This window comes from Ochotona princeps, chromosome 1 (genome assembly GCF_030435755.1).
Source record: "Ochotona princeps isolate mOchPri1 chromosome 1, mOchPri1.hap1, whole genome shotgun sequence".
Lineage (NCBI taxonomy): Eukaryota > Metazoa > Chordata > Mammalia > Lagomorpha > Ochotonidae > Ochotona > Ochotona princeps.
Window position 1 is genome coordinate 111,555,408 of NC_080832.1, and position 25,525 is coordinate 111,580,932.

At 48.3% G+C, this 25,525-nt stretch overlaps 2 protein-coding genes and 1 long non-coding RNA gene across 3 annotated transcripts in view; 2 read left to right on the forward strand and 1 right to left on the reverse strand.

Annotated features, from left to right (window-relative positions):
• Positions 1–4,888, forward strand: part of SRPK1 (SRSF protein kinase 1) — a 57,203-nt gene extending 52,315 nt beyond the window's left edge. The window contains 3 exon segments of the mRNA XM_058664006.1: positions 1,227–1,296; positions 3,221–3,313; positions 4,243–4,888. Of these exon segments, the coding sequence (XP_058519989.1) occupies positions 1,227–1,296; positions 3,221–3,313; positions 4,243–4,427 (348 nt within the window). The 3' untranslated portion in view covers positions 4,428–4,888.
• A 372-nt stretch (positions 4,889–5,260) lies between these two features.
• Positions 5,261–6,618, forward strand: LOC131480259 (uncharacterized). Its single transcript, XR_009245382.1, has 2 exons — positions 5,261–5,561; positions 5,654–6,618. It is a non-coding gene; the product is annotated as an uncharacterized LOC131480259 (long non-coding RNA).
• Positions 6,619–11,246: 4,628 nt separating this feature from the next.
• On the reverse strand, positions 11,247–20,956 carry LHFPL5 (LHFPL tetraspan subfamily member 5). The gene is made up of 3 exons (XM_058669774.1): positions 20,437–20,956; positions 13,244–13,609; positions 11,247–11,368 (listed from the first exon to the last, which is right to left on the reverse strand). The coding sequence occupies exons 1-3, from the start codon at positions 20,846–20,848 to the stop codon at positions 11,247–11,249; spliced, it is 900 nt and encodes a 299-aa protein (XP_058525757.1). The 5' UTR covers positions 20,849–20,956.
• Positions 20,957–25,525: the final 4,569 nt, after the last annotated feature.

A 25,525-nucleotide genomic window follows, 5' to 3' on the forward strand; every position in this document is an offset into this window, starting at 1 on the left:
TATCCCTGAGTTCAACTTTTTTAGATTCTATACATGAAAGAATACTTTAAAAAGTTTATGCGTGGGTTAAAGTGCCTACCTGTGATGCCCTTGTGGGTACTAATTCAAGTCTCAGCAGCTCCACTTCAGTGCCTCTTCTCTGGGAAGGCACCTGGGAAAGCAGCAGAAGATGGCCCAAGTACTTGGCCTCCTACACCCGCAAGGAAAACCTGGGTGAAACTCCTACCTCCCAACTTAAGCCCTACTCAGTCCTTCTCTCCTTGTCTCTCTGGAGCTCCACCTTTCAAACAAATATTCTTTTTTAAAAAAAGAAAAAGTCTCACTTCTCAACATTTCCACATTGGGAATTAGTTTCCAATACATGAACTTCAGGGGAAACATTCAGATCTTTGCGCGTACTAACTCCTATCAGGAAGAACTTGCATGTTGAGTAGGAGTAGCACAAGCTCCCACACACACACATGCATTTGTTGAAAACAAAGCAGTTACTTTGATACATTGTCTAAAACTGTATAGTGTACTTTAGGGTTCACTTGGTATTGTACATTTTATAGTTTTTAGTGTTGACAATGTATGATGATGTGTGTCCACCACCATTGTGTCATGGAATAGTCTCCCATTGTATCCTAATCTCTAGAGTGCCATGTAGTTGGAATCCTATCCTATGAGGCCTTTTTTGATGGACTTCTGTCACTTAGCAATAGACATTTTTACCCTTTCTTTTCCATGTTTTGGTAGCTTATTTCTTTTTAACATTGAAGCATCTTCCACTGGCTGGATGTTCCTTGAGCTGGGTCTTTTCGTTGGTTTTGCCTGAGTATAAGCGTGAGTGTGACTTCGAGCAGTCAGCTTCGTCAGTGTGAGGAAGCACAGGGGGTTGAAATTGAAGGTATCCCTTTGTTTGGTCAGTTTTCTCATCTAAGAGGATAGGTGTTCAGCATCGCAAGTTCTGACCCAGAGTTCCTGCTACTTTTCACATCTGATGTTGCCATCCTTTTCTATTGTTTACCCATCTAATAACAACTCTGTACTCCAGTAATCAGTTTTTTCCTGTGCTACTCTGGACTGTAAATCTCTGTTTTTTCATTGTAATTCAGTCTCATTATGAACTGATGGAATATAAAACAAGCTATACCAGCATAAAAGCCTGTTGAATTAAAGAGCAGTCAACTTGGCCAAAGACCTTTTTCTCTTGACGTTTTCTTGTGCTGTTCTGTTTTTATTAGGCCTTTGAACTCGCCACAGGAGACTATTTGTTTGAGCCTCACTCAGGAGAAGAATACAGTCGCGATGAAGGTGAGTAGCTTCCCTGAAGACTTCTCTGCAGAGCACCAAGATTCTCCACGTGGGACTGGGAACCCTTGTTAGCAGTGAGCAGCTTTGCTCGTCTTAGTGTGCTAAGAAATAACAAAAGGTATTTTATCTTAGACATCAGCTTTACTACATTAAGGCTACAGTTGATTAAACTACCATTTCTGATGCCAGGTAAATTTTTCTTCAGCATGTAATTATCTTCCTTGTTGTTTCTGTTATTGAATCATTCTTTGCCTGGTTTGAATTTACCTGTTCCACAATCCATCACTCAGCCATGCTTCCACCAGTACCTGGAAGTCAGTGCTTTTAGTATGCAAGCACACTACCTTGGCTGGATATAAGACCATGTCCTATTTATATAAATTTTGCAGCATTTAAAATTTTCCATTTTTCAAAGCTAAAACTGTATTTTCTTTTTAAAAGGAACTATAAGGGTTGTAGGCTTTGTGGTGGTCCGTGGGAACAGCTCGTGCTGTCCCTTGCTCCATCTAAGCAGCTGTGGAAGCGTTCCAGTGTGTCTGTCTGGTGCTTCCATCAAGGTAACACTAGACCCCTAGAGGAATTAGTTGAGTGAAGGAAAAATCACCTTTCTTGCACAGTTTAGGTAGCTTTCACTTTCCTTGCAGGATGGATGAGGATGGTGAGAGAGCTCTGGCAGATCCACTCAGTGAGCAGGGTTCTCTCCTGCTCTCTGTTTCTCAAAATGTGGTCCCTTGGCATAGTAGCAGGCAGTGTCAGTTGGACACGCTAATATTACTAACAAGCACTGTTTAGAAGATGGCATAGTTGATAATTTCCATAGCTAAGTGCCTGTTTTAGTAGATTGGGTAAGTTTTAGCACTGTCATGTGACCAGCCACCTGCAATAAACTCCTAGCCTTCCCAGTCTCCCCCTAGTATCCTTGGTTTTATTTATAGCTAAATTTAAACAACTAGTCCTTGAAAAGCTGTTCATAAAAACAAACAAAAAAAACTATTACAGCTTGTCTATGATCTTACTGCTCTTGTACCCTTCTATTTTAGACCACATTGTAGAGCTGATAGGCAGAATTCCAGCAAACTCTGCCCCAAGAGTGAGTCACAGGGCTCTAGCAGAGCTGGTGTCATTACTGAGACTGTTCATATAGACCTCAGGAATAGAGGACTTCAGGAAGCAGAACGTTCACACCAAGGTTGCTGTCAGGCCGCATGTGAGTGGGCTCCTGGAAAAAAAATTTTTTAGAATTTATTTTTTGTGGGCCCGGCAGTGTGGCCTAGTGGCTAAAGTCCTCACCTTGAACGCCCCGGGATCCCATATGGGCACCGGTTCTAACCCCGGCAGCTCCACTTCCCATCCAGCTCCCTGCTGGTGGCCTGGGAAAGCAGTCGAAGACGGCCCAAAGCTTTGGGACCCTGCACCCGCGTGGGAGACCCGAAGGAGGTTCCAGGTTCCCAGCTTCGGATCGGCGCAGCACTGGAAGATCTTCCATCTAATGATTCACTCCCCAAGTGGCCACAATGGCTGGAGCTGAACCCATCCAAAGCCAGGAGTTTCTTCCAGGTCTCCCACGCAGGTGCAGGGTACAAGGCTTGGGGCCATGCTCCATTGTTTCCCCAGGCCACAGGCAGGAAGCTGGATGGGAAACGGGGCTGCCAGGGCATGAACTGGCACCCATATGGGATCCCAACACGTTTAAGGCGAGGACTGTAGCCACTAGGCTACTGCGCAAGGCTAGGGCTCCTGATTTCTTAGGATTTTGTGGATTCTCCATTAGATGGATTGGTCCACATCTTCCCAAATAGGACAAAAAGCAAGCCTGAAAAGCTTTGCAAAGAGGTGTGTTTTCTGCACTGATGCCTGGAACTGCATTTTTATTCCTGTTAAATATGTCTTTCCTTCCCCGCCCCCATATGTTTAACATGTACAGATCACATTGCATTGATCATAGAACTACTGGGGAAGGTGCCGCGCAAGCTCATTGTTGCAGGAAAATATTCCAAGGAATTTTTCACCAAAAAAGGTAAAACATTTGTGTTCTTTCCCAAAGGTTTAAAGATGAAGAGGTAAGTAGAACTGGGTGCTTATTCCCAATATCTTGTGAAGATTGGGCCTTGAATGGCGAGCTGTAACCTAGAGAAGGATGAATTAGTGCTAATCGGTGCAGAAAAAGATTTCAAATTTTTGACATTGATAATGTATTTATTATATATTCCAAATAAAACGAATGTACAAACCTTTTTAGAAGGATCTGGAAAATTTTCCACGTTGTTTGGTGATACCCCCTTTCCTCACAACCTCTATTCAGATTCTGTGAAAAATTGATTTTACTCAACTTGTGACAGGATACAAACCAAGAGATGTTATTCTTTCTTAAGCCTTTTGTCGGGTGGGAAAATGGGTGAAGTGTACGTAAGAGTTCCTCCTTTTTGTTCAAAGTCAGCTTAACATAATCACCTGTATACATGGTGATTATATAGGCATCCCTGCACACAGAGGAGACTTTCAGTGTCATGCAAAAAACTGTTCAGCAACATTTACCTTGATACTTGACAAAGAAACAAATACGGATTCAGAGTAGGATGCTACTGTACCTACAGTCTGTGTTTGTTCTTTTGCTGCTTTTATAAGTATTTGACCTGGTGTTAACTTTCTGTTTTTAAATTGCTGCTTCATTTTGAAGCATGTGTTACTGGAGTATTGAGCAGTAAGTTGAGAAAATACAAATTGTTCTTGGTGTATGTTGATAGACGGTCCCTGGGAACCATGTGACAAACTTTTAGGATCTTTTGGAAAATAACATACGATTCTAGACAGGTACTTTGCAGATTAGATTCTGAGTGCAAGATTCGAATCTCTGTAGACTGCCTGGAGTAGTTCCTGGGTTTCCACAAGAGAATCTTGGCACTTGTCAGTGTTACTCAGTTTTTGTGTGTGCTGTCTTCACTGCAGGTGACTTGAAACACATCACAAAGCTGAAGCCCTGGGGCCTTTTTGAGGTTCTGGTGGAGAAGTATGAGTGGCCTCACGAAGAGGCAGCTGGCTTCACGGATTTCTTACTGCCCATGCTGGAGCTGATGCCCGAGAAGAGAGCCACAGCCGCCGAGTGTCTCCGGCATCCCTGGCTCAACTCCTAAGGTCCAGTTGGCCCTGCAGCAGAGATGGCCACACTGCCTCTCTGCCCCTCCCTCCAAGCTGTTCCCGCTTCCCTCCTCAGGGTGAAGCTCTTCCTTCAGGGGTTTCTCAATTTTTTTTTTTTTTCCCAATCCACGTGTTCATTTGGGTTTGCTTAGTTGGCCCTGTAGAGGTCCCCACACCCGTTGGGCATATCCTAGGTGAATTTGGCCTTGGTTGGACTCTGCCAAAGACTAACGGACTGAAATGTGAAACAGCCTCTCCCTGCCCTTGCGTTTCCATTAGGATGTTCTTGAAGTTACAGACATCTTTTTTCAGAAAGAGATATGAAGATAGATGAAACCAGCCTTTGACTGACTCTGCCAGTCACGTTTTCTAGCATCTGTCCTGTCGCCAGCATCGCCACAAGGAGGGGAAGGGTGTGTACTCTGTGCAGCGGAGACATTAAACTCACTGCATCCAGGCTGCATGGTCTTCCTGGATTGTTTGTTGTTCCCCACGTTCACTTATTTTTTTCCTGCAACTCCCAAGCTACTACCCTTTGAAATGAGCTATACAAACACTGAATTTAGCTACCATTTTATCATTGTTTAAAGAATCATAAGATTCCTTCATCCTTTACTAAGATCTTTGAATCATCCGTCCGATTTTGAATATAAACAAAAGTGGAACCATTAAGTAATAATTTCTTGAGACCCTCAGGTGTTCTGCAAATAGTCCTTTCCTGTTCCCCTGAGAACAGAGTCATTTTGGCTACTTTTTGGGGGTTTTTGTTGTTGTTGTTTTGTGTTTATTTTTATTTGTCTGGCTAACTTTACTCGGCGCGCTTGGGTCAGGATGACTCTAAAGGGGATCTGGGCTTCAGACCTTTCCCACTCAGCCCTGTGCGTGCTTTTTGGTCTTTGTTTTATTTTGTGTTTTTTAAAATGGCTCTCTCTTTACCTTACCTGAAGTTTTGGCCTTGAAGCAGTTTCCCTTGTGGTCCTGCCTTTGTCATTTTCTCAGAGCTGTGGGGTCTTCAACAAGAACCTGAGTAAGAGAACCATGGGGAGGGAGGATGGCACTTTTTGTTGACTTTTTTTTTTTTTCTTAGTTTTTCAGGTTAGCCATTCTCTGCTGCTATTTCCTTGTATAATGTAAGTTTGTAACCACGATTTTGAGCTGATTAAGATGTACTTGAGGCTTTTTTTTTTTTTAATGAGAAGAAGCTTTTTGAATTTTACTTCAGGATTGGCTTCTCCTAGACATGACATATTCCTCAAGTAAAACTAAGAAGCAAAAACAGGGCAAGATTGAGGTCCCAGCTGCTTACTCGTCACGGACCGAGTGGGCCTTGGATTACAGCATCCTCCAGAAGCGGCTGTAGGGCTCCATCATTTCTGGAAAGCCAAGGAGGTGCAACTTGAAGCTCTACCAGGGAGACGCTGGGGAGCCATCTTCCTGTGTGGGAGCCTGGAATAGTTTCATTATCCACCAGGAAAACGTGGTGCCCCTGGGCCACCCACTTAACTTACAAACTTTACTCTGAATAACTGGCCAGCCATTCTTTGGATCCTGGATTGGATACTCCTTAAATCAAACATGCTCCTGTAGAAAGAATTTGATGTCAGACTGTCTATGCACCAATCAAGAATGAAGAGACTAGATTGCATCAAAAAACGGCAGGGAAATCCTTCAGCGATTCTGATCCACTTACGGTGTTCAGCTGTATTTACATCTAGAGCAATAGCAGACTAGCACTGAATTCTTTTCTACATTGTAAAATCACAGTTGCGGACCACAGGAATTCTGATGAGGCTATTAAGGTGAAATAATAAAAAAAGGAAACTCACAAGCAAACCAAAGGCCTCATTTTAACAGTTGACAGGAAAATTGTAACAGGAGAGAAAAGCTGTGGCGTCATTTCAGAAATGTTTGCCACCAAGCAAGGGCTTTTTCCTCCTGTCATTTAAGCAGCCAAATGAATCAGAATTTAAGGAAAGAGGCAGCTGTAGAACTTGATCTTCCAAGTATCCCATGTACCTTTACTGAGCTTAAAGATAATGCTGTCAAAATTATTGCCAAGATCTCACTAAAGGATTTCTATTTGCTATTAGTTAAAAATAAAACCCTGAATACATTTTTATTCTTTCTACTGTGTGCAGTCTGTTTTCTTTTATAAATCCAGTACAATAAACAAATTATTTAATAACCTACACGTTTCTAAAACATTTCTGTTCAGTTGCTGTTATGTTACTCATAATACAAAATCCTTCCCCATCAATATCCAACAGCACATAAATGGTTGTATTTAATTGTGCAGTACTTGATACATGTCATATATCCACACTGTTGACCTGTTGGAGGGGCAGGGAGAGGGGGTGGAATTCATCAAACCCAACTGTTTGCCGGACTTCTCTAAGTAACCCTACTGATGCTTGTGCAATATGCAGACCTAGTCCTCCCGGGTGTGCAGAGGAAACAGCACTGTTATTGCAAAGCTTGCAGCCATCCCAAAAGCCAGAAGGGATTGTCCACAGTTGCTCCATGGCAGTCCAAGGTTATGAACAACCTCAGTGTTGCCCATTCTCTCACTCCTGAATCCCGTATGTTCAGCCTTGGGAGGAAAATGGGAAATGTGTGACAACACCAGGGAAAGTTAGTCACACTAGTCATTCAGAACTCCTTGTGGCTTTCAGCATTAGTATAAAAAGATCACGGTAAAACTCCAGTCCCATTAACCAGAGACTTATGATTTTGTCAGTTTCTTGGTAGTTTTAAAATTACTGTTAATGTCTTTGGGGGCAGTGTCCCGTTTTTCTGGTTGATGCTCTGCTTGCATCAGCTGCAGGCCAGTTCAAGTCCCAGCTGTTCCACTTCCATCCAGCCCCCTGCTAACGGCCTGAAAAAGCAGCGCAGGATGGCCCGAAACCCACATAGGAGACCTAGAAGAAGCTCTTTGATCCCAGCCTCTAGTTGGCCCAGTTCTGGCCGTTGTGATTTGGGGAGTGAACCAGCAGATAGGAAATCTCTGCCTCCTTTTCTCTGTAATTCTGCCTTAAAAAAAACATTTCTTTTAAAAAGTTACATATCTCCGCCATCACAGAAACACTAGTTATATCATATTGTAATTTGATTTCTTTGAAAGACACAGAGTGGGAGAAGCTGATCCCCATCAGCTGGTTCATTGGCCCCAGTGGCTACACCAACCAGGGGTGGGCCAAGCCGAGGCTGGGAGCCGGAACCTGTGTCTCCCACATGGCTGCAGGGTTCCTGAGCACCTGGCCCTGTTTTTCCCAGGCCATTAGCAGGGAGCTGAATCAGAAATGGAGCAACCAGGACATAAAACAGCAGCCAAAAGGGATACTAAGGATGCAAGCAGTGGCTTTGCCAGGAGTCCAGTTAAAAGAAAAAATGTGAGACCATGCTACGTATTCAGGAATTTTAAGTGAGCTTTTGGCCCAGCAGTTAGGCCACCACTGGGAACTCCTGCATCCTATAGAGACTCTGAAGTATGGATCCCAGCTCCACTTCCGATTTATCTTTGCAGTGGTTGTCCCAAGAGGCAGCAGGTAATGGCTCAAGTCCTTGGAAGCCCTGACCCAAATGGGAGACCTGAATTGGGTTTGGGTGCTCCTGGCTTTGACTTGGCCTAGCTTAGAGGGGGTGCATGGGAAGTGAACCAGACAGCTGCGAGATCTCAGTTTCTCTAATTGTGACTTTAAGATAAGTAAATCCTTTGAAAAAAAATATATTCAGTGGGCCTGGCGGCATGGCCTAGCGGCTAAAGTCCTCGCCTTGAACGCACCAGGATCCCAAATGGGCACCGGTTCTAATCCCAGCAGCTCCACTTCCCATCTAGCTCCTTGCTTGTGGCCTGGGAAAGCAGGAGAGGACGGCCCAAAGCTTTGGGACCCTGCACCCGCATGGGAGACCCGGAAGAGGTTCCAGGTTCCCAGCTTCGGATCGGCGCACACCGGCCATTGCGGCTCACTTGGGGAGTGAATCATCGGATGGAAGATCTTCCTCTCTGTATATCTGACTTTGTAATAAAATAAATAAATCTTTAAAATATATATATATATCCAATGAAGCCTCTTGAACAGAGCAATGATTTAGAGGTATCTAAAGGGCAGTCACTGTTATCAGGCTGAACATTTGCTTAAATTGAAGACAAAACAAGCCATGATCTGTGTCCTACAACTCCCTTCCCCATCCCTATTCACTGGCCAAGATGACTCCTGCTTTAATAAAATGGATCCCAGCAAGAGCAGAGATGGGCTGTTAGCAGGATGTGCCTGAAGTTCTCCAGTTGAGAGCAGAGAGACTTCTAGGAGCTTTTCTTGTACCTCCTTTAAATAAATGAGAAATAGCCCTTCAAATTACAGAATCTGTTAAGTTCTGGCATCACCTTGCGCAATGTAAAAAATCTGAATCCGCAAAAGACAACAGGAATGTTTTAAAAAGTCACTATGGGGCCAGCTCAACTGGCTGATCCTCTGACTTGCAGTGCCAGCATCCCATGTGGGCACCAGTTCAACTCTTGGCTGCTCCACTTTATTAATTTTTTTTTTTTTTTTGGAAAGTCCTATACAGAGAAGATCTTCTGTCCAATGGTTCACTACCCAAGTGGCCGCGGTGATCTGAAGCCAGGAACTTCTTCCAGGTCTCCCACAAAGGTGCAGGGTCCTAAGGCATTGGGCTATCCTCGAGTGCTTTCCCAGGCCACAGGCAGGGAACTGGATGGGAAGCAGGGCCACCGGGATATGAACTGCCACACGTATGGAATCCTGGTGCATAACCGTTAGACTATGGCCCTGTGGCTCCACTTTCAATCCAGCCCCCTGCTGTGACCCGGGAAAAGCTGTGGAGGATGGTCCAAATCCTACAGTACCTGCGTGGGAGACCTAGAGAGGGCTCCTGGCTCCTGGTTTCACATTGGATCAATTCTGCCCATTATAGCCATTTGGGAAGTGTACCATTGGGTGGAAGATCTTCCTGTCTCTTCTCTCTATAAATCGGCCTTTCCAACAAAAATATTTTTAAAATAACCTCACTCTGTGTGGTGGGTTTCATATTGGAGTGCTTGTTTGTGTCCCAGATACTCTGCTTCTGATCCAGCTCCCTGCTAATATGCCTAGGAAGCAATGGACGATGGCTCAGGTAGGTAGTTCCTTGCTAGCAACATGGGAGATCTAGAAGTTCCTGGATCCAGGCTTCAGTCTGGCCTTGCCCCAGGTGTTGCAGCCATTTGAGGAATGAACCTGCAGATGGAAGATACCTCTGTCTCAAAGAAGTCATTAGGGAAGAGCCTGGTGTGGTAGCTCAGAGCCTAAAGTCTTCACCTTGAAAACACTGAAATCCCATATGGGTGCTGGTTCTAATCCCAGTGGCCCTGCTTCCCATCGAGCTCCCTGCTTGTGGCCAGAGTCCATGCTTGGGACCCTGCACCCGTGTGGGAGACCTGGAAGAGGCTCCAGGCTCCTGGCTTCAGATTGTCACAGCTCCTGCCTTTGCAGCCACTTGGGAAATGAATCATCAGATGAAAGATCTTCCTTTCTGTCTCTCCTCATCTCTGTATATCTGACTTTGCAATAAAAATAGATCTTTAAAGAGCAAATAGATCTTTAAAGAGCAAAAGGGAAGAAAGATGCTATGACTCAAATATCAAAATTTAAACCCCATTATAATTCATCAACCATTGAATAGGAATGGTCCTAGTATACATTCCTAGCCTATCTGAAAAGAAGAGAAAGTAACACAGGGACTGGGCAGGTTGTCGGGGAACAGAGGTTAGATAAAGGCCAACAAGGAGAAAAGAACTCCCTGTGTCATCGTGGCTGGAGCAAGCATAGCATTCGTTACAGTGTTGTTCGTTACTCTAGACAGACCAGATGTTGCTTCCCACAGATAACCAACAAAACCCTGTCTCAGGAGTCTGACTTGCAGGCAGAGAATAGTCTGAGGACACTGCCCTCATCTTGGCATTTACCACCTAAACTGCTGCTGCCTGCATGCTCGTGAATATGCAAAATCCAAAGCTCACTACAGGAGAGGTCATCTTCCCATCACCAATTCCTTGGCCGTAAGTCACAACTTCCTGAGGCTGGGAGCCAGTGCTGGTTTGGTGCATGGATATGATGAGGAATTGTGGATTGGTTGGTAGTTTTGTTTTTTTGTTGGTTGGTTAGTTGGTTCCCAGAGGGGAAAAGTCAAATTAGTCTCAAAAGTTTTGTTGGGGTTTTTAAAATATTTATTTAATAAGACACAAAGATAGCTCCCTTCTGCTGGCCCACTCTCCCAAATGCCCACAAACAGCTCATCTGGACTAGGCTGAAGCCAGGAGCCAGGAACTTGATCTGGGTGTCACGGTGACAGGGACCCAAGTACCTGAGCCACAGAGTACACATAGGAAACTGGAGCCAAAGCAAAGGCAGGCCTTGAACCTGCTGTGTCAACCGCTGTGCTCCTCGGGCCTCCTGGGCTTCTGCAGGTCCTACATTCACCCAGTCCCTCCAGAGACTGGCAGGCACTTCCAGGACTCTGTTCTGGCAGCCCCTACAGTCCTTACTCCTCTCTCAAGAGCACTCAGAAAGAAAAACATGGAAAGGGAGAAGTAGTGCCCCCCATACACCTGAGCAGGCCACGTAGAGCTGGTTGGGCCGTCCAGCTGTCAGAAGTCCCTTCCAGAATGACTGCCACCCAGCTTTCTTGGTAGAGAGGAGGACTGCCTGAGGTGAGTGATTTGTTGGGTGAAGGGCTGGGAGAGGCCGTGGGCCTGCGAAGGCCTGCGCGGTCCTGCTTCACCGCAGGGAGTTCTCTGCAGGCAGACTAGGAGGCCCTCATCCCACAGCATCAGTCCACCAGCAGCCAACCACGGGGGCCGCCGACGAGCCCGGGAGGAAGCTCTTGAACTCGGAAGAATCACACCCTCTCATTTTCCACTGTCCAGGAAATGCGTGACCTGTGGTATTAGAAAAAAAAGGGGGGGCAAGATTATTGAATATGGCATCCCTAAAAAAGATTGATTTGTTTAATTGAAAAGCAGAGTGATAGAATTTTCCATCCACTGGTTCACATCCTGAAATGCCTCTCAGCCATGGCTAGATCAGAATGAACCAAGGATTCAGAAACTCCGTCCACATCTCCGAAGTATGTGGGCCATCGTGTGTTGCTGCCGGGAGCGTCAGTAGGAAGCTGGATCAGAAGTGGTGGTGCCAAGACTTGATCCAGCACTCTCACACTGCATACACACTTCTAAGCTGAGGTTTAACCTGCTGAACCATGGCACCCATCCCAAATTTGCCACTTGTAAAAGCCAATGATTTTTTTTAAAAATCAGTCTATTCTCACATATTAACTTCAGTTTTACCAAGACAGAAATTCCTCATTGATGCTCTCTGTGTCTTTTTATTGTTTTAAGATGTATTTGTATTGGAAAGGCAGATCAGATTTATGTAGAGAAGGAGAAACAGATCTTCCATTCACTGGTTCATTCCCCAAATGTCCGCAACGCCCTAAGCTGAGCTGATCAGGAGCCCTTCCGGGTCTCCCATGCAGGTGCAGGGTCCCAAGGCTTTGGGCCATCCTTGACTGCTTTCCCAGGCCACAAGCAGGGAGCTGGATTGGAAGTGCACCAGCCAGGACACAAGCTGGTCCTGTGTGGTTGTCCATTAACCTACCACCCTAGTGGAAGGCCTGCGTTGAGTTCCTGGCTCCTGATTCCTCCCTGGCCAAGGCAGTAGAAGTTGTGGGCATTTGGACAAAGGAACCAGCCAATGAAAGCACTCTTACGACCTCTTGCTCTCAATTATTTGAAAAAAAAAAAAAAAAAAAAAACGTTCCCAGTGAACACCATGGAAACTTAAGGGGAAAAATTAGACTACTCGTTTTTATTCCAGGGGCCGGTTAGAAGTGCAAACTTAAAATTCTTCCTAAAAATGAGGGTCCCCATGGTAACAATGAAGTCTGCTCCCATTTGCCCAGTGCCCTCCGAAAGATAAGCCCATAAGACGTGAAAGCCCCACCTGCTGGCAGTTAGCACTTCTCCTGTCACCTTGCACACTGTAGGCCACCAAGAGTACAAGGTGCTTCCGGAGGTCAGATAGCCCCTGTTCCCCTCACTGGCCACGGAATGCTGACCGCAGCCCTGCAACCTTGCAACCCAGCCTCATGGGTCACTGGGCCTGCAGCAAGAAAGCCCACCTGGCAAAGGCTTAACTCACCTGGCCTTGAACTTCAGCACTTCACACTTCCTCTGCAACAGAAGAGGAAGAGGTTTATGCTTACAACAAAGCTTTGTGCGTAGGCCCCTTCCCTGCCCACCACCCCAAATTACACCACATTCCTCACATCCACTCCCAAGGGCTTGCACTTCTTCTTGCTAAGTCAGTTTGAAATCCTGGGTGGCATGACAGCCTCCCTTCCCAGGGAAACATTGGAAGATTCACAGTGGAAACACTGACATTCACTGCTCTACTTCTAGGACCTAAAGGAGCCAGTGGGCACCCAGAGCACAGAGCTGCTGGGGAGACAGAGGCAGAGAGCCAGACAGGGCAGGGGCTGCCAATGCTATATATGCACCACCCCAGGCTTTCATGTTTTGTTCATCTACTTCCCTAACACAAAGCTTACCCATATAAAGTGGGCTCCAACTGACTTTTCTAGTAGTGTGTTCTAGTGTGTTCTTTGGGAGAAGACAGGAGAACTGTATGGAGTAATTCACCTCTCTCCCCGCCCCATGCATTGAGAGGACAGAGGTGGGCAGATACCCCTCTACCATCAATAGGTCTCCTGGCACCTGGTCACCCAAAGCCTGCCACCTGCCCCTGGTGTTTACCTTCGGGAAGGACAAAAGTTACGACTGCTTGGCCTTGGTGTCCCCATCCCTTGCCCAGCAGCCAGACAACTAGCTCTCCTTGCAACCTTCCACCGCCAGGCAGGGACCTCGTGGTGAGGAGAAAGGTACCTTTTCCGTCTGCCTTGTAGTCATCAGGGAGGAGCTTGTCCTGCCGGTAGCCCAACACGAACGCCAAGAAGGAGAGGATGAGGGCATCGCCAATGCTGAGGATGGCCAGCATGAAGGCCCAACGGATGGTACAGTGGCCCAGCGTATACTTGCCTGTCTGCTCCCCACACATGCGCCGTACCTCACTTGAGTCCCAACCATCTGGGTAGACCAGACAGCCAATCATCAGGCCTGTGGCTGAGGGAACAAGAGGGGTTGCAGATGAGGTGAGGCTGCAGGGAATGACTTTCAAACAGCCTGGAGAAGCATGAGATGCAGCTCCTATGCAGCCTTCCTGCAGACCTCAGCAGGGGAAGCCACTCCCAGACAGGCTCCCGGCTGGCAGCCGGGGACAGATGCAGAGAGCTGAGCTCTCAGGCCCTACCACATGGGATCTGCCCTGCACCAAGGGGGCCTAGCAGGCCATCAGCCATACTCTTCACCCTGGCCTCAATGAGGCACTGCCTCGCCTGGCTTCTCCCCCTCAAATGCTGGCCGCAGCCCTGAGACTGCGATGTACATGTGTTCACAGCTCAACATTTCTAAAGTGTAATCAGAAAATGTCAGGACCCCGGCGCTGCAGTGTGACAGATTCAACCACCACCTGCCTATTCAGTTAGGCTGCTCCACTTCCCATCCAGCTGCCTGCTCCCTGGGAAAGCAGTGGAAGATAGCCCCAGTGTTGGAGCCCCTGCACCCATGTAGAAAACTGGAAAGAAGCTCCTGGCCCACCCCTGGGTATTTTGACCATCTGGGGAGTGAACTAGTAGATGAAAGATCTCTTTCTGTAATTCTAACTTTTAAATTAATAAAATAATCCTAAAAAAAAAAAAAAAGAAGCAAGCAAGCAAGCACCAGGCCACAGTTTGATCACTAGTAATTTTCCTTTTCATGGAGCATAGCATACGGGGACCTAAAACTCAGGCATTTTGGATCTTGGATACGGGTAGGCTTTCCAGCCTCTGCCCTGGCTGCATTGTTCATCAACTTTCTACCCAAACAGGTTTTCCCCCTTTTCTGATTCAACACAGTGCAGTTGCCCTCACTGCCTTAAATCTAAGAATTTCCTGCAAGATTTTAAATGTTTATTCCCCTGTGGCCAGACAGCAGCAGACAAACCCTGGAATGTAGACAGCCTGTGACAGTGTTCTGTAAAACTTAACTTAAAGGAATAAATGAATGCATGACTAAAGAAAAAATGTTTATTCCCAGGTCAGGATTCAGCACGCCCCCTTCCAGAGATAGTATTCAGCACAGGAGTTGGGATCCCACTCCCAGTAATCCATCGGTGTGATGGCTACAGTTGGCTAAACCTCTGCCTTGCAAGCGCCGGGATCGCATATGGGCGCTGACTTGTGTCCCAGTTGTTCCATTTCCCATCCAGCTCCCTGCTTGTGGCCTGGGAAAGCAGTTGAGGATAGCCCAGGACCTTGGGACCCTGTACCTGGAAAAAGTTCCTGGCTCCTGTCTTCAAATCCGCCTCAGCACTGGCCACTTGAGGAGTGAACCAGCAGATGAAAGATTTTTTTCTCCTCTCTGTAAATGTCTTTCCAACACAAAAACAAATAACTATTTTTTAAAAGATTTATTTATTTATTTTTTTAAGATTTATTCATTTTTTTTATTACAGCCAGATATACACAGAGGAGGAGAGACAGAGAGGAAGATCTTCCGTTCGATGGTTCACTCCCCAAGGGAGCCGCAACGGCCGGTGCTGCGCCGATCCGAGGCCGGAACCTGGAACCTCTTCCAGGTCTCCCACGCGGGTGCAGGGTCCCAAAGCATTGGGCCGTCCTCACCTGCTTTCCCAGGCCACCAGCAGGGAGCTGGATGGGAAGTGGAACTGCCGGGATTAGAACCGGTGCCCATATGGGATCCCGGTGTGCTCAAGGCGAGGACTTTAGCCGCTAGGCCACGCCGCCGGGCCCAGATTTATTTATTTTTATTCCAAAGTCAGATATACGGAGAGGAGGAGAAACAGAGAGGAAGATCTTCCATCTGATAATTCACTCCCCAAGTGGCCGCAACAGCTAAAGCTGAGCCAAACCGAAATCAGGAGCCAGGACTCTTCCGGGTCTCCCACACGGGTGAGGGTCCCAAAGCTTAGGGCCATCCTCCATTGTTTCCCCAGGCCACAGGCAAGGAGCTGGATGGGAACTGGTGCTGCCAGGATTAGAACCGGTGCCTGTATGGGATCCCGATGTGTTCCAGGCGAGGGCTTTAACCACTAGGCTATCACGCTGGGCCCAAAAATTATATAAATCTTTTTTGAAAAAAGATCCCACTTGGGACCCCTACATTCCATATCAGAGTGTGGGGTTCAGTGCCAGCCCTGCTCCTAACTCCAGCCTCCTGCTAATGTGCCACCTGGGTGTGGCAATGGACTCAGCACCCGGGTCCCTGCCGCACACGTGGCTCCTGGCTTTGGCTTAGCCCAGCCCTGGCAGCTGCAGGCATTGTGGAGTGAAGCAGTCCATGACAGCTCCATCTCTATCTCTCTGCCTCTCAAATAAAAGGCTTTTAATTTTTAAGAGGAACATTTATTTGAGAAACAGAATGACAGAAAGAGACAGACACACAGAGAAACACGTATCTTTCTATCCTTCGATTCACTCCCCAAGAGGCAGGGCTGGGCTGGGCTGAAGGCAGGAGCCAGGAACTCCATCCCAGCTTCCTGCATGGATGCCAAGAGCCCAAGCACCTGGACCATCTTCCACTGCCTTCCCCTGTGCATCAGCAGGGAGCTGGATGGGAAGCACAGTGGCAGGAACTTGCACCTGCACATTGATATGTGCCAGTATCACACCAGCATCACAAGCAGGGCTTAACCCACCATGCCACAACAGTTGTCTCAGTACACTTTTTAAACATGCAGTGCAATAATATGTGAAGACCAAAGTCCCACCTCCCCATCTCCATGGGTCAGCCTTCCTCTGATGTTTCCAAGAGCAGCTCATTTATCCGGCTCCTTTACAGATCACAGAATATTCCATGCACTACCTTGACCCTGACACAAATTCTTAGCAAAGTAAGTCAGCCATTAATATCCCCATTTCACAGGTTAGAAAACTGAGAACAGCGAGAAACCAAAGTCCCATACCCGATCATTTAGCTATAGCAGAGCCGACTCCACTGCCAGAAGGTGAGCTCTCTCCAGAGGGCTGGAATTACTGAGCGGTGACATCTTAGACTTCTTGAGAAACTTGACAAGTGTTTCAGGAAGACACTGAAGGTGAGGGCGAGGCGTCTGTGTAGCCAGGTGCTTCCCCACCTCGTGTGAGTGGCAGGCACAGCCTGTCACTCTAACCGGGGCTCCACACAGGTGTGGGGGCGGCCAAGAAGCCACCCCACAGCATGCATCCCCCCTCCCTTTGCCCCCTTCTCCTTCCACAGCATCTTCCTGGTTGGGGTGGGTCCAGAAAGAGACCCAGGGCTTTTGACTTGGAAGCAAATTGTGACTGGAGGTTCCCCAGTGACACCCCAGGAGCACCCCACTCATCCACACTCCTCTCTCTAGATACACTGGGCTGCCCCAGGGCTCTCCATGGAGACATCCTGGTGTCTGGGCCAGTTCACTCCCCCTTTCTAGCCTCCATTCTCTCATCTGTAAAATGGAGCTGACGTTTAACTCACATCAGAGTCGCAAGAACTGAGTATGAATCCCATACAGAATATGGCCACAGCGGTGTCTCCTACACTATGTGTGGCCGAGTGATGTGGGGCATGGCTACCACTGGCACAATGTCAGAAGCCACTCCAGAGGTGTGGCTGCCAGGTGCTTGGCAGCCCTGTCTATTCCACCCTCTTCCTGTGGGGTTGGGCATGGCATATAACTTCCTTTGGCCAATAAGAGGCGAAAAGAAACGTGCATTATCTCCAGGCTGCACTTGAGTGCTACTCGGAGACCTTCCCCACCTGCAGTGACCACAGCCAACGGCAGCTCATGTTAATGGCTGTGTGCCATAAGCAGGTAGTAGGCCTTTGTTTTAAGCCCCTGTGATTCTTGCACCACATCCCAGCCAGACTGGTAAAGCATTTGCTGTGTTTTTCACATGGGTGCCAGGCATAATGCAAGGGGTTTCCCACACAGGATCTCATGAGCATCCCAGGGAGAAGACACACAGCAGCCACCACATGCAGCCCGGCCCTGGCCTCCTGAATCTCCATGAACATTGCTGGCTGCAGCCCTACAGCGCTCCACCCACTCCTTGCTCCTGGGCTTCTTGGCCAAGGATGCGCTAACCAGTCTAGGCGGCTTCAGGTGGATGCCTCTCCCAGTTCTTGGCGGTGGGGCACACCATCACCTCATCTCCTGCACCCCACTCCTCCTCCCTTCCCAGCACAGTGAAATGGAATACGACATCACCTTTATTTATGCCTGTCCCCAATATAAATGTTTCATGAGGTGGCACCTGGCCACCTCTGCTATCAATGTCTCCAGCTCGGTGACCCAGATATATACGACTCAAATGACCTGGGCCTGCTCAGCAGGTGACACCAGATGCAGGGTTTTGGGGGGGGGGGGGGTTGGGGAGCAGGGGCACAGCATTGAGAATGTGTGGAGGGTCAGGGGCCAGCTTCCCACAGCCCTGGCGTGAAGGGCCCTGGCAGAATGCACCAGCTGACTGGCACGTGAAGACCCAGTCTCTAAAACACAAAACCACTTCATCTTTTTTTTTTTTTTTTAAGATTTATTTATTTTTATTACAAAGTCAGATATATAGAGAGGAGGAGAGACAGAGAGGAAGATCTTCTGTCTGATGATTCACTCCCCAAGTGAGCCACAATGGCCAGTGCTGCGCCGATCCGAAGCCGGGAGCCAAGAAACTCTTCCAAGTCTCCCATGCGGGTGCAGGGTCCCAAAGCCTTGGGCCATCTTCAACTGCTTTCCCATGCCACAAGCAAGGAGCTGGATAGGAAGTGGAGCTGCTGGGATTAGAACTGGCGCCCATATGGGATCCCGGCACCATCAAGGCGAGGACATTAGCTACTAGGCCATGCCGCCAGGCCCAGAAACCACTTCATCTTGAATTTCCCTTCTTTCTCTCCTCTGTCCACTAGAGATGGCCTCACACCTGCTGTGGCTTCTTTTAATCCACAGGGAGATTAGAGAGAAGGAGAACAGTGGGAAGGTTTGGGAGGTGGAGCCAGAGGGGGATGGACTCTGGGCAAGTGTGAGAATCAACAAGTTGGCCTCTTGTAACAGGTGTGCTTAAGGGCCAGTCGGCTCCCAGGAGCATCATCCGTCAAACAGAGGAGCTGCACTCGCTGGGCTGGGCTCCTGCTCAGCAGGCCCATGCGTGATTCAATAGACACACACACTTCGGAGTACATCTTGTTTCCCTGGACCCTATCCCTGTCCTCCATCACCAGCTGATCTGGTCCAGCCTTGGCCAAGCCTGATCTTCTCAGATTCCTCATGTAGAGTCAGGGGCTGGGAAGGGTGGAGGCCAAGTTCCCCTCCAGCTCTGTAGTCTGTGTGCTCAGTGGCCTCAGACTCAGCCTCTGGCTTTATTCTGCCTGTTAAGATAATACAGCACGCCTGGTATGATGGCTCAATGGTTAAATCCTCACCTTGTTGGGATGGGCACAGGTTCATGTCCTGGCTACTCCACTTCCCTTCCAACTCCCTGCTTGTGACCTGGGAAAGCAGTGGAACATGGCCCAAAGCCTTGGGGCCTGCACCCATGTAGGAGTCTCAGAAGAAGCTCTTGGCTCCTGGCTTCAAATTAGTTCAGCTCTGACCATTGCAGCCATTTGGGAAATGAACAGGCAGACAGATCTTTCTTTCTGTCTCTCTTTTTCCCCATAAATCTGATCTGCCTTTTCAATAAAAATAAATAAATAAATATTTTAAAAATAAATAACAGCTTCTCATTCTAGCTAGCAACCCCAGGGTGTCGTTTCTGTACCTCCAGGTCCCAGTACTGCTCCTATGAGCAGTATGAAAAATCTTGGTGCCAAATTGGAGTGGGCATGGACTGAGGCACCTGAGGCTGCAGGACAAGGTCGTGGGCCCCTCCCTGGGCTCCCCAGGTCCAAGAGATCTGCCTGGGACCTGGAGCAGGGGAAAAGGGTGGACAAAGCCTTGCCCCAAGCACCACAAGGGGCCTCCTGCTCTAGCCACCGAGCTTTCGACACGCTGCATGGCCTCCCTCCAGCTCACGGAGCATCACTCCCTTTGCTGGCTTACATAAGAAGCCCCTTAACCAGGGCACAAAGACTCGGCACTCCGCAGAGACAGAGCAGGCTCAGCATGATGGTAACACTTCAAAATCAATGACCAACACTGGCACTTTCCTAAGAGCAGTTTGGGGTGGAAAGGAAGGAGTGGGGGCAATCAGGTGTCTGGAGACTATTCAAAGAAGAAAGAATGGGGCCAATTCCCATATGGGTGCCAATTCAAGTCCCAGCTACTCTATTTCCAATCCAATTCCCTGCTAATGGTTTAGGAAATCAGCAGTAGATGGTTCAAGTCCTTAGTCCTCAACACCCCACAAGGAAGATCCGGAAGAAGCTCCAGGCTTTGGGCCAGCCCAGTTCTGGCTGCTGTGGCCATTCATTTGGAGAGTGAACCACTGGATGGAAGATCTCTCTGTGTGTCTGTCCTTTTCTCTCTGTAAATATGTTTTTAAAATAAAAAAAGGAGAGCACTGCCCAGAAGCTAGAGATGCGCTTAACACCTCTATCCTGTGTTGGGCAGTGTTTGATTAACACCTCTATTCCGCTTGGGGTTAGGCCTTATTCCCACAGGGCAGACAAGGCATGCTTCCTTCTTCCTCATTCCTGGAGCTGCAACAACCTCCAACGCTATGGCCTAGGTGTCCTGGATGCCCTGGCAAGCCGCTGTCCCTCTCTGGGCTCCCAACTTCAGCAGTAAGATGAGCGGGTAGAACACTAGGGTCCTTTCTGCTGCAGCCCTGCTAAGGTGCGTCAGAATCTCCCGCAAAGCACCACTGAAGGTGCTGAGTGTCGGTCCGGAGCCTCCACCCTGGGGCCCCTGCCTTCCCCGCGCCCCTGCTCACCTGCAGCCAGCTGCATCCAGGCGCAGATCTTGTACACTGTGGCCGTGTTGCAGATGAAGAACAGACTGAAACAGATGATGGAGCCTATGATGAGGAACATGGCTAAGGCCACAAAGAACATGGCTGTCTTGAAGGCCCGGGAGGGGATGGAGGAGAAGTCCAGGGGGCCGCCCTTGCAGATGAGCTCGGAGGACAGCACGTTGCCCACGCAGTACGAGAAGAGGCCGAAGTAGCCTGCCTGCGGCGTGCTGACGCTGTCGCCAATCCAGTAGGGCTGGATGAAGAGCGCCATGACCAGCACCGAGAAACAAATGGTAAGTGTGCCCCACATCACGCCCACGGCGCGTGCGTTGCGCACATAGTTGGTGTGGTAGATCTTGGCCGCCTCCTGGGCCGGCAGCAGCTTCACCATGGTGAGGGTTCGCCTCTAGAGGCGGAGGGGAAGACCCCAGAGGTGGGTGACTCCTCAGCTGGGCTTCGTGAAGAGGACCAAAGTCAGGGTCCAAGGTGAAGGTCCCACCAAGGTTGGGAGATAAAGACTGGAGGGGGACAAAGTCAGCCTCGGCCCGAGCCGGGGAGACGTTCGCCAGCGGCCTGCGCCGGCTCCAGTTGGACCTGTCTGTAGCCTCCGGCCTCCTCTGCGGCCGCGGCCAAAGTCTCCGGCCTGCGGCGCCGCCCAGCCCCCTTCGCTCGTCCCCTTGGAGCTCGGGGAGCCCCGCCCGTCGGCCGCCCGGTGCCCAGGGCGCGCTTCAGCACCGCGGACAGCGCCCGGGCGCCAGGGCGGGGCGACCGGTCCCCGAGGCCTGCCTCTCGAGGAGGGGGCTGCGGATGCCGCGACCTCCCACTCCGCCCGGCTCCTCCCAGCCGCAAATCCACTCCCCTCAGCAAAGCACCGCCCATCCTCCCTCCCGCTCCAGGTTCTCCCGCGCTCGCCAGGGCCCCTCTGCATCCTCCTCCGAGGCCAGCAAGCCTGCTTCTCTTACTCTGTCTTGCGGTTGGCCTGGCTTTGAGTCCGTATCTGTCATTCGACAGTTACTGAAAGCCTACTATGTACTGACGCCTGTGCTGGAGACAAGACCATCTCACGGATTTGGACTTAGGGCTTAGACAAGCCTGAGTTGGTGCCGACAGGCTGCTGGCTAAGTAACCATCTGGAAATAGAACTTTCCCGAGCGTCTGTTTATTAGGGGCTGATGACAGCATCTGTCACATAAGGTTAGGTAGAATAATTTATGGAAAATGTTGGCTTCAGGTCTTTATGTATCAAAGTCATTTAAAGTGTTGATTTTTATTATTATGACATCCATTAACATTTCTCTGCGTTTTCATTTTTCCATGAACACTGCTTTCCACAGTCAGATAATAATGCCTATAAATTTTGTATACAACTTTTTCATTCAGTGTTATACTATCAGTATTTTTTCATTTTACCTTTTTCAAAAACATGACTTTAGCTATTACAGAGTAAGGTGCAGGGTACCACATGCCATAATTATTTAAAATAAATTCTCGGGCCTGGCATAGTGGCTTAGCAGCTCAAATCTTGGCCTTAAAAACACCAGGATCCCATATGAGCGCCGATTCATATTCAGACTGCTCCACTTCCCATCCAGCTCCTTGCTTGTGGCCTGGGAAAGCAGTTGAGGACGGCCCAAAGCCTCGGGACCCTGCATGCGTGGGAGACCTGGAGGAGGTTCTTGGCTCCTGACTCCGTAACAGCGCAGCACTGGCCATTGCAGTCACTTGGGCAGTGAATCATCGGGAGAAAGATCTTCCTCTCTGTCTCTCCTCCTCTCTGTATATCTGACTTTGTAATAAAAATAAATCTTTTAAAAAATTTCTCCCTTTTCCCAAAGTGTTTTTGGCACTTGCCAGCCTTGAAAAACAGCCCTGCCTTGGACAGGTTTGCACCATTTCCTGTGTTTGCTCCTCTTTTTAAATCCGTTTACTTTTTTTTTTAAAGATTTATTTATTTTATTACAAAGTCAGATATACAGAGAGGAGGAGAGACAGAGAGGAAGATCTTCTGTCTGATGATTCACTTCCCAAGTGAGCCGCAAAGGCTGGTGCACGCCGATCCGAAGCTGGGAACCTGGAACCTCTTCCGGGTCTCCCACACGGGTGCAGGGTCCCAAATCCTTGGGCCGTCCTCACCTGCTTTCCCAGGCCACAAGCAGGGAGCTGGATGGGAAGTAGAGCTGCCGGGATTAGAACCGGCACCCATATGGGATCCCGGGACCATGCCGCCGGGCCCTAAATCCGTTTACTTTTGTGACCAATCTACCCTGTCAGCTTGGGACAGAGGCCTTACCTCTGCCATCAGGCTGGGTACTTACTTCCCCAGAGCAGAGGCGGCATCTTCCCTAAGAGCAGGTGGGTGACTCTTGTTTGACCGGCCTGGCACACCAAGGTTCTGGCGAGAAAGTCAATCACAGGACATGCAGTCCCTCCAGAAGGGGCTGCTGTGTGGCCCAAGCAAAGCCATCTCTGCCTCCCCCAGAGAACTGAGATTGGCATGAAGGGGAAATGTTGCTTATTAAGAAGCAATCCATTCATATGGAATGCTGACATTTGTGGTTGGAGGATTAGCCAGTTGAGCCACTGCACTGGTGCAGGATTTTTTAAATTATTATTTATTTTTATTGGAAAAGTAGATTTACAGGGAGAGGAAAAGGTCTTCCATTCACAGATTTACTCTCCAAGTGGCCATATTCGCTGGAATTGAGCTGATCTGAAGCCAGGAGCCTCTTCCAGGTCTCCCATGCTGGTGCAAGGTCCCAAGACTTTGGTTTGTCCTCCACTGATTTCCCAGGCCATAGGCAGAGAGCTTGAATAGGAAGCGGAAGAGCTGGGACATGAACTGGTACCCATAAAGGATCTGGCACATGTAAGGCAAGAATTTAGCCATTAGGCTATCACTCTGGGCCCTGATACAAAGAGTTTTTAAGATCCCTGTTTATTGGGCTCAGCAGCGTGGCCTAGTGGCTAAGGTCCTTCCTTTGATCCCATATGGCTGCTGGTTCTAATCCCGGCAGCTCCACTTCCTCTCTGTCTCTCCTCCTCTCAGTATATCTGACTTTGTAATAAAAATAAAATAAATCTTTAAAGAAAAAAAAGATCCCTGTTTATTTTCAGAATTGTGGAAACAGCAGTCCTTGGTACATAGAGGAGAAGTAACTCATCAGTTATCACTTGTAAACAAAAGACCATGAGCCACCTGAAGGTTAAATTTAGGGAATTGAGTGGTTGGGCCATAGATAGACTTCAAGGGAATGAAGAAATTAGCAACACTGAATGGGGTGCCTGCTTGTGATGGCATTGAAGAATGCCGTATAACATAAGCCCAAATGCCTACATTATTAATTCAAGGAACAAACTGTAATTCCAAACCCTTCTGTGACATTGCTCAAAGCATCTGTTAAGGCTTGTTGCTGTAAGACATAGACTCACTTAAAACAAAAAGTTTTATACAAATGTTTTATCAAGGAATGTATGTGGGTGGCAAATATGAAAAAATACCCAGTGTGAGCCAGTCGGGAAACACAAATTAAGCCATACTGATGCATCACGGTGTGCCTAACCAGAAAGGACAACCTACACAGCTGACAGCACCCGTACAGTGAAGGCAAGGAGCAACTGAGCACATGTGTTGATGGCGTTGCTCCATCCAGACAGTGGCTGTCACGTTAGGCCACTTTGTGATCGTCTCATAGACATGGAAAGCAAACATTTGTAATATGACTCAGCCTTCTCCCTCGTTGCTCTGGTTATCCCAGAGAAACGAAATTTTGTGTTCACACAAAAAAATACATGCTGTGCCCACATTAATGTGTGTAGCAGCTTTCTTCCTAACTTCTCAAAACTCTTGAGTTGCAAGTGAGTGGATAAAAACACTACAGTCTGTTGATGCAAGTGGATGGCCACTGGGTGATATAAAATAACAAACTGGGGCTACTGTTGTGGCCCAGTGAATGAGGATGTTACTTGTAGCACCGGCATCCTGTGTTGGAGTACGAGTTTCAGCTCAGCTACTCTGCTTTGCATGCAGCTTCCTGCGACTGTGTCCGATAAGGCAGAAGGAGACGGCCATCCATGTGGGAGACCAGAATGGACTTCATGGCTCCTGGCTTCAGCCTGGCTCAGAGCTGACTGTTGTGGCCACTTGGGGAGTAAAACAGCAATGGAAGATATATCTCTTCTTCTGTCACTCTGCCTTTCAAATAAAGAATGAATTACAACTTTGAACAAAGAAACAATAAAATACCAAGTAATCAAAACCCTGTGCATGAATTTCAGCTGTATTACGCTAAGTAAAGGAAGCCACACCACCATAAACCAAATGTAAGTATACACTGTGTAATTTTGCTTATAGAAAAGGCGAAGGCACAGGGGGTGAGGTTGACTCCAGAGTGGCCAAGGGACAGAATTTCTTAGGATGATGGCCTGCTCTACACCTTGATTTAATGGTGGCCGCATGATGTGTGTGTTCGTCCAAGCTGATGGAACCGTGTTCTCAGAAGACTGCAAGCCCACCACATCAACGAGATGCTAACATTAAAATGAGAGATAATTGCGGCAGGCAGTTTGTAAGAAGTAACAGTGTGACTTGATAAGGAAGAGCAGGGCCACACTGTGCCTGGAGCTTGAGTTCATAGACTGCTGGCACCAGAGACCAAGGTCAAAGTGTGGGCAATGGACCCACAAGTAGGCAAAAATCCAAATTTAAGGTCGAGGCCTACAGATGAGGATCTGCAAGCTGGGCAACAGTCCAAGGCCACAGAACTGTGTGCTTTAAGATATCCTTGGAACAGTCACGTACTGACTTCTGTGCTTGGGTCACATTGTTGCTTCTTAATTGTCAACTATTGGCTGGTTAGCTTGAATATGGGGCGTGGTGACCAAACTTTGTGCCACATCAATTCTTGTCATTCGACTCCCCAAGCAGTTCAATAAAATTATTTTCTCAATTGAGTGTCGCCTGTCTCTCTGACCCTACTCATGCCGCTGCAGGGAGCGGCAGTGATGAGTGTTGGTGGGGAGCGGGAGGGGACATGTGTAGAACACAGGAAATGCTTGGACGGACACGCCT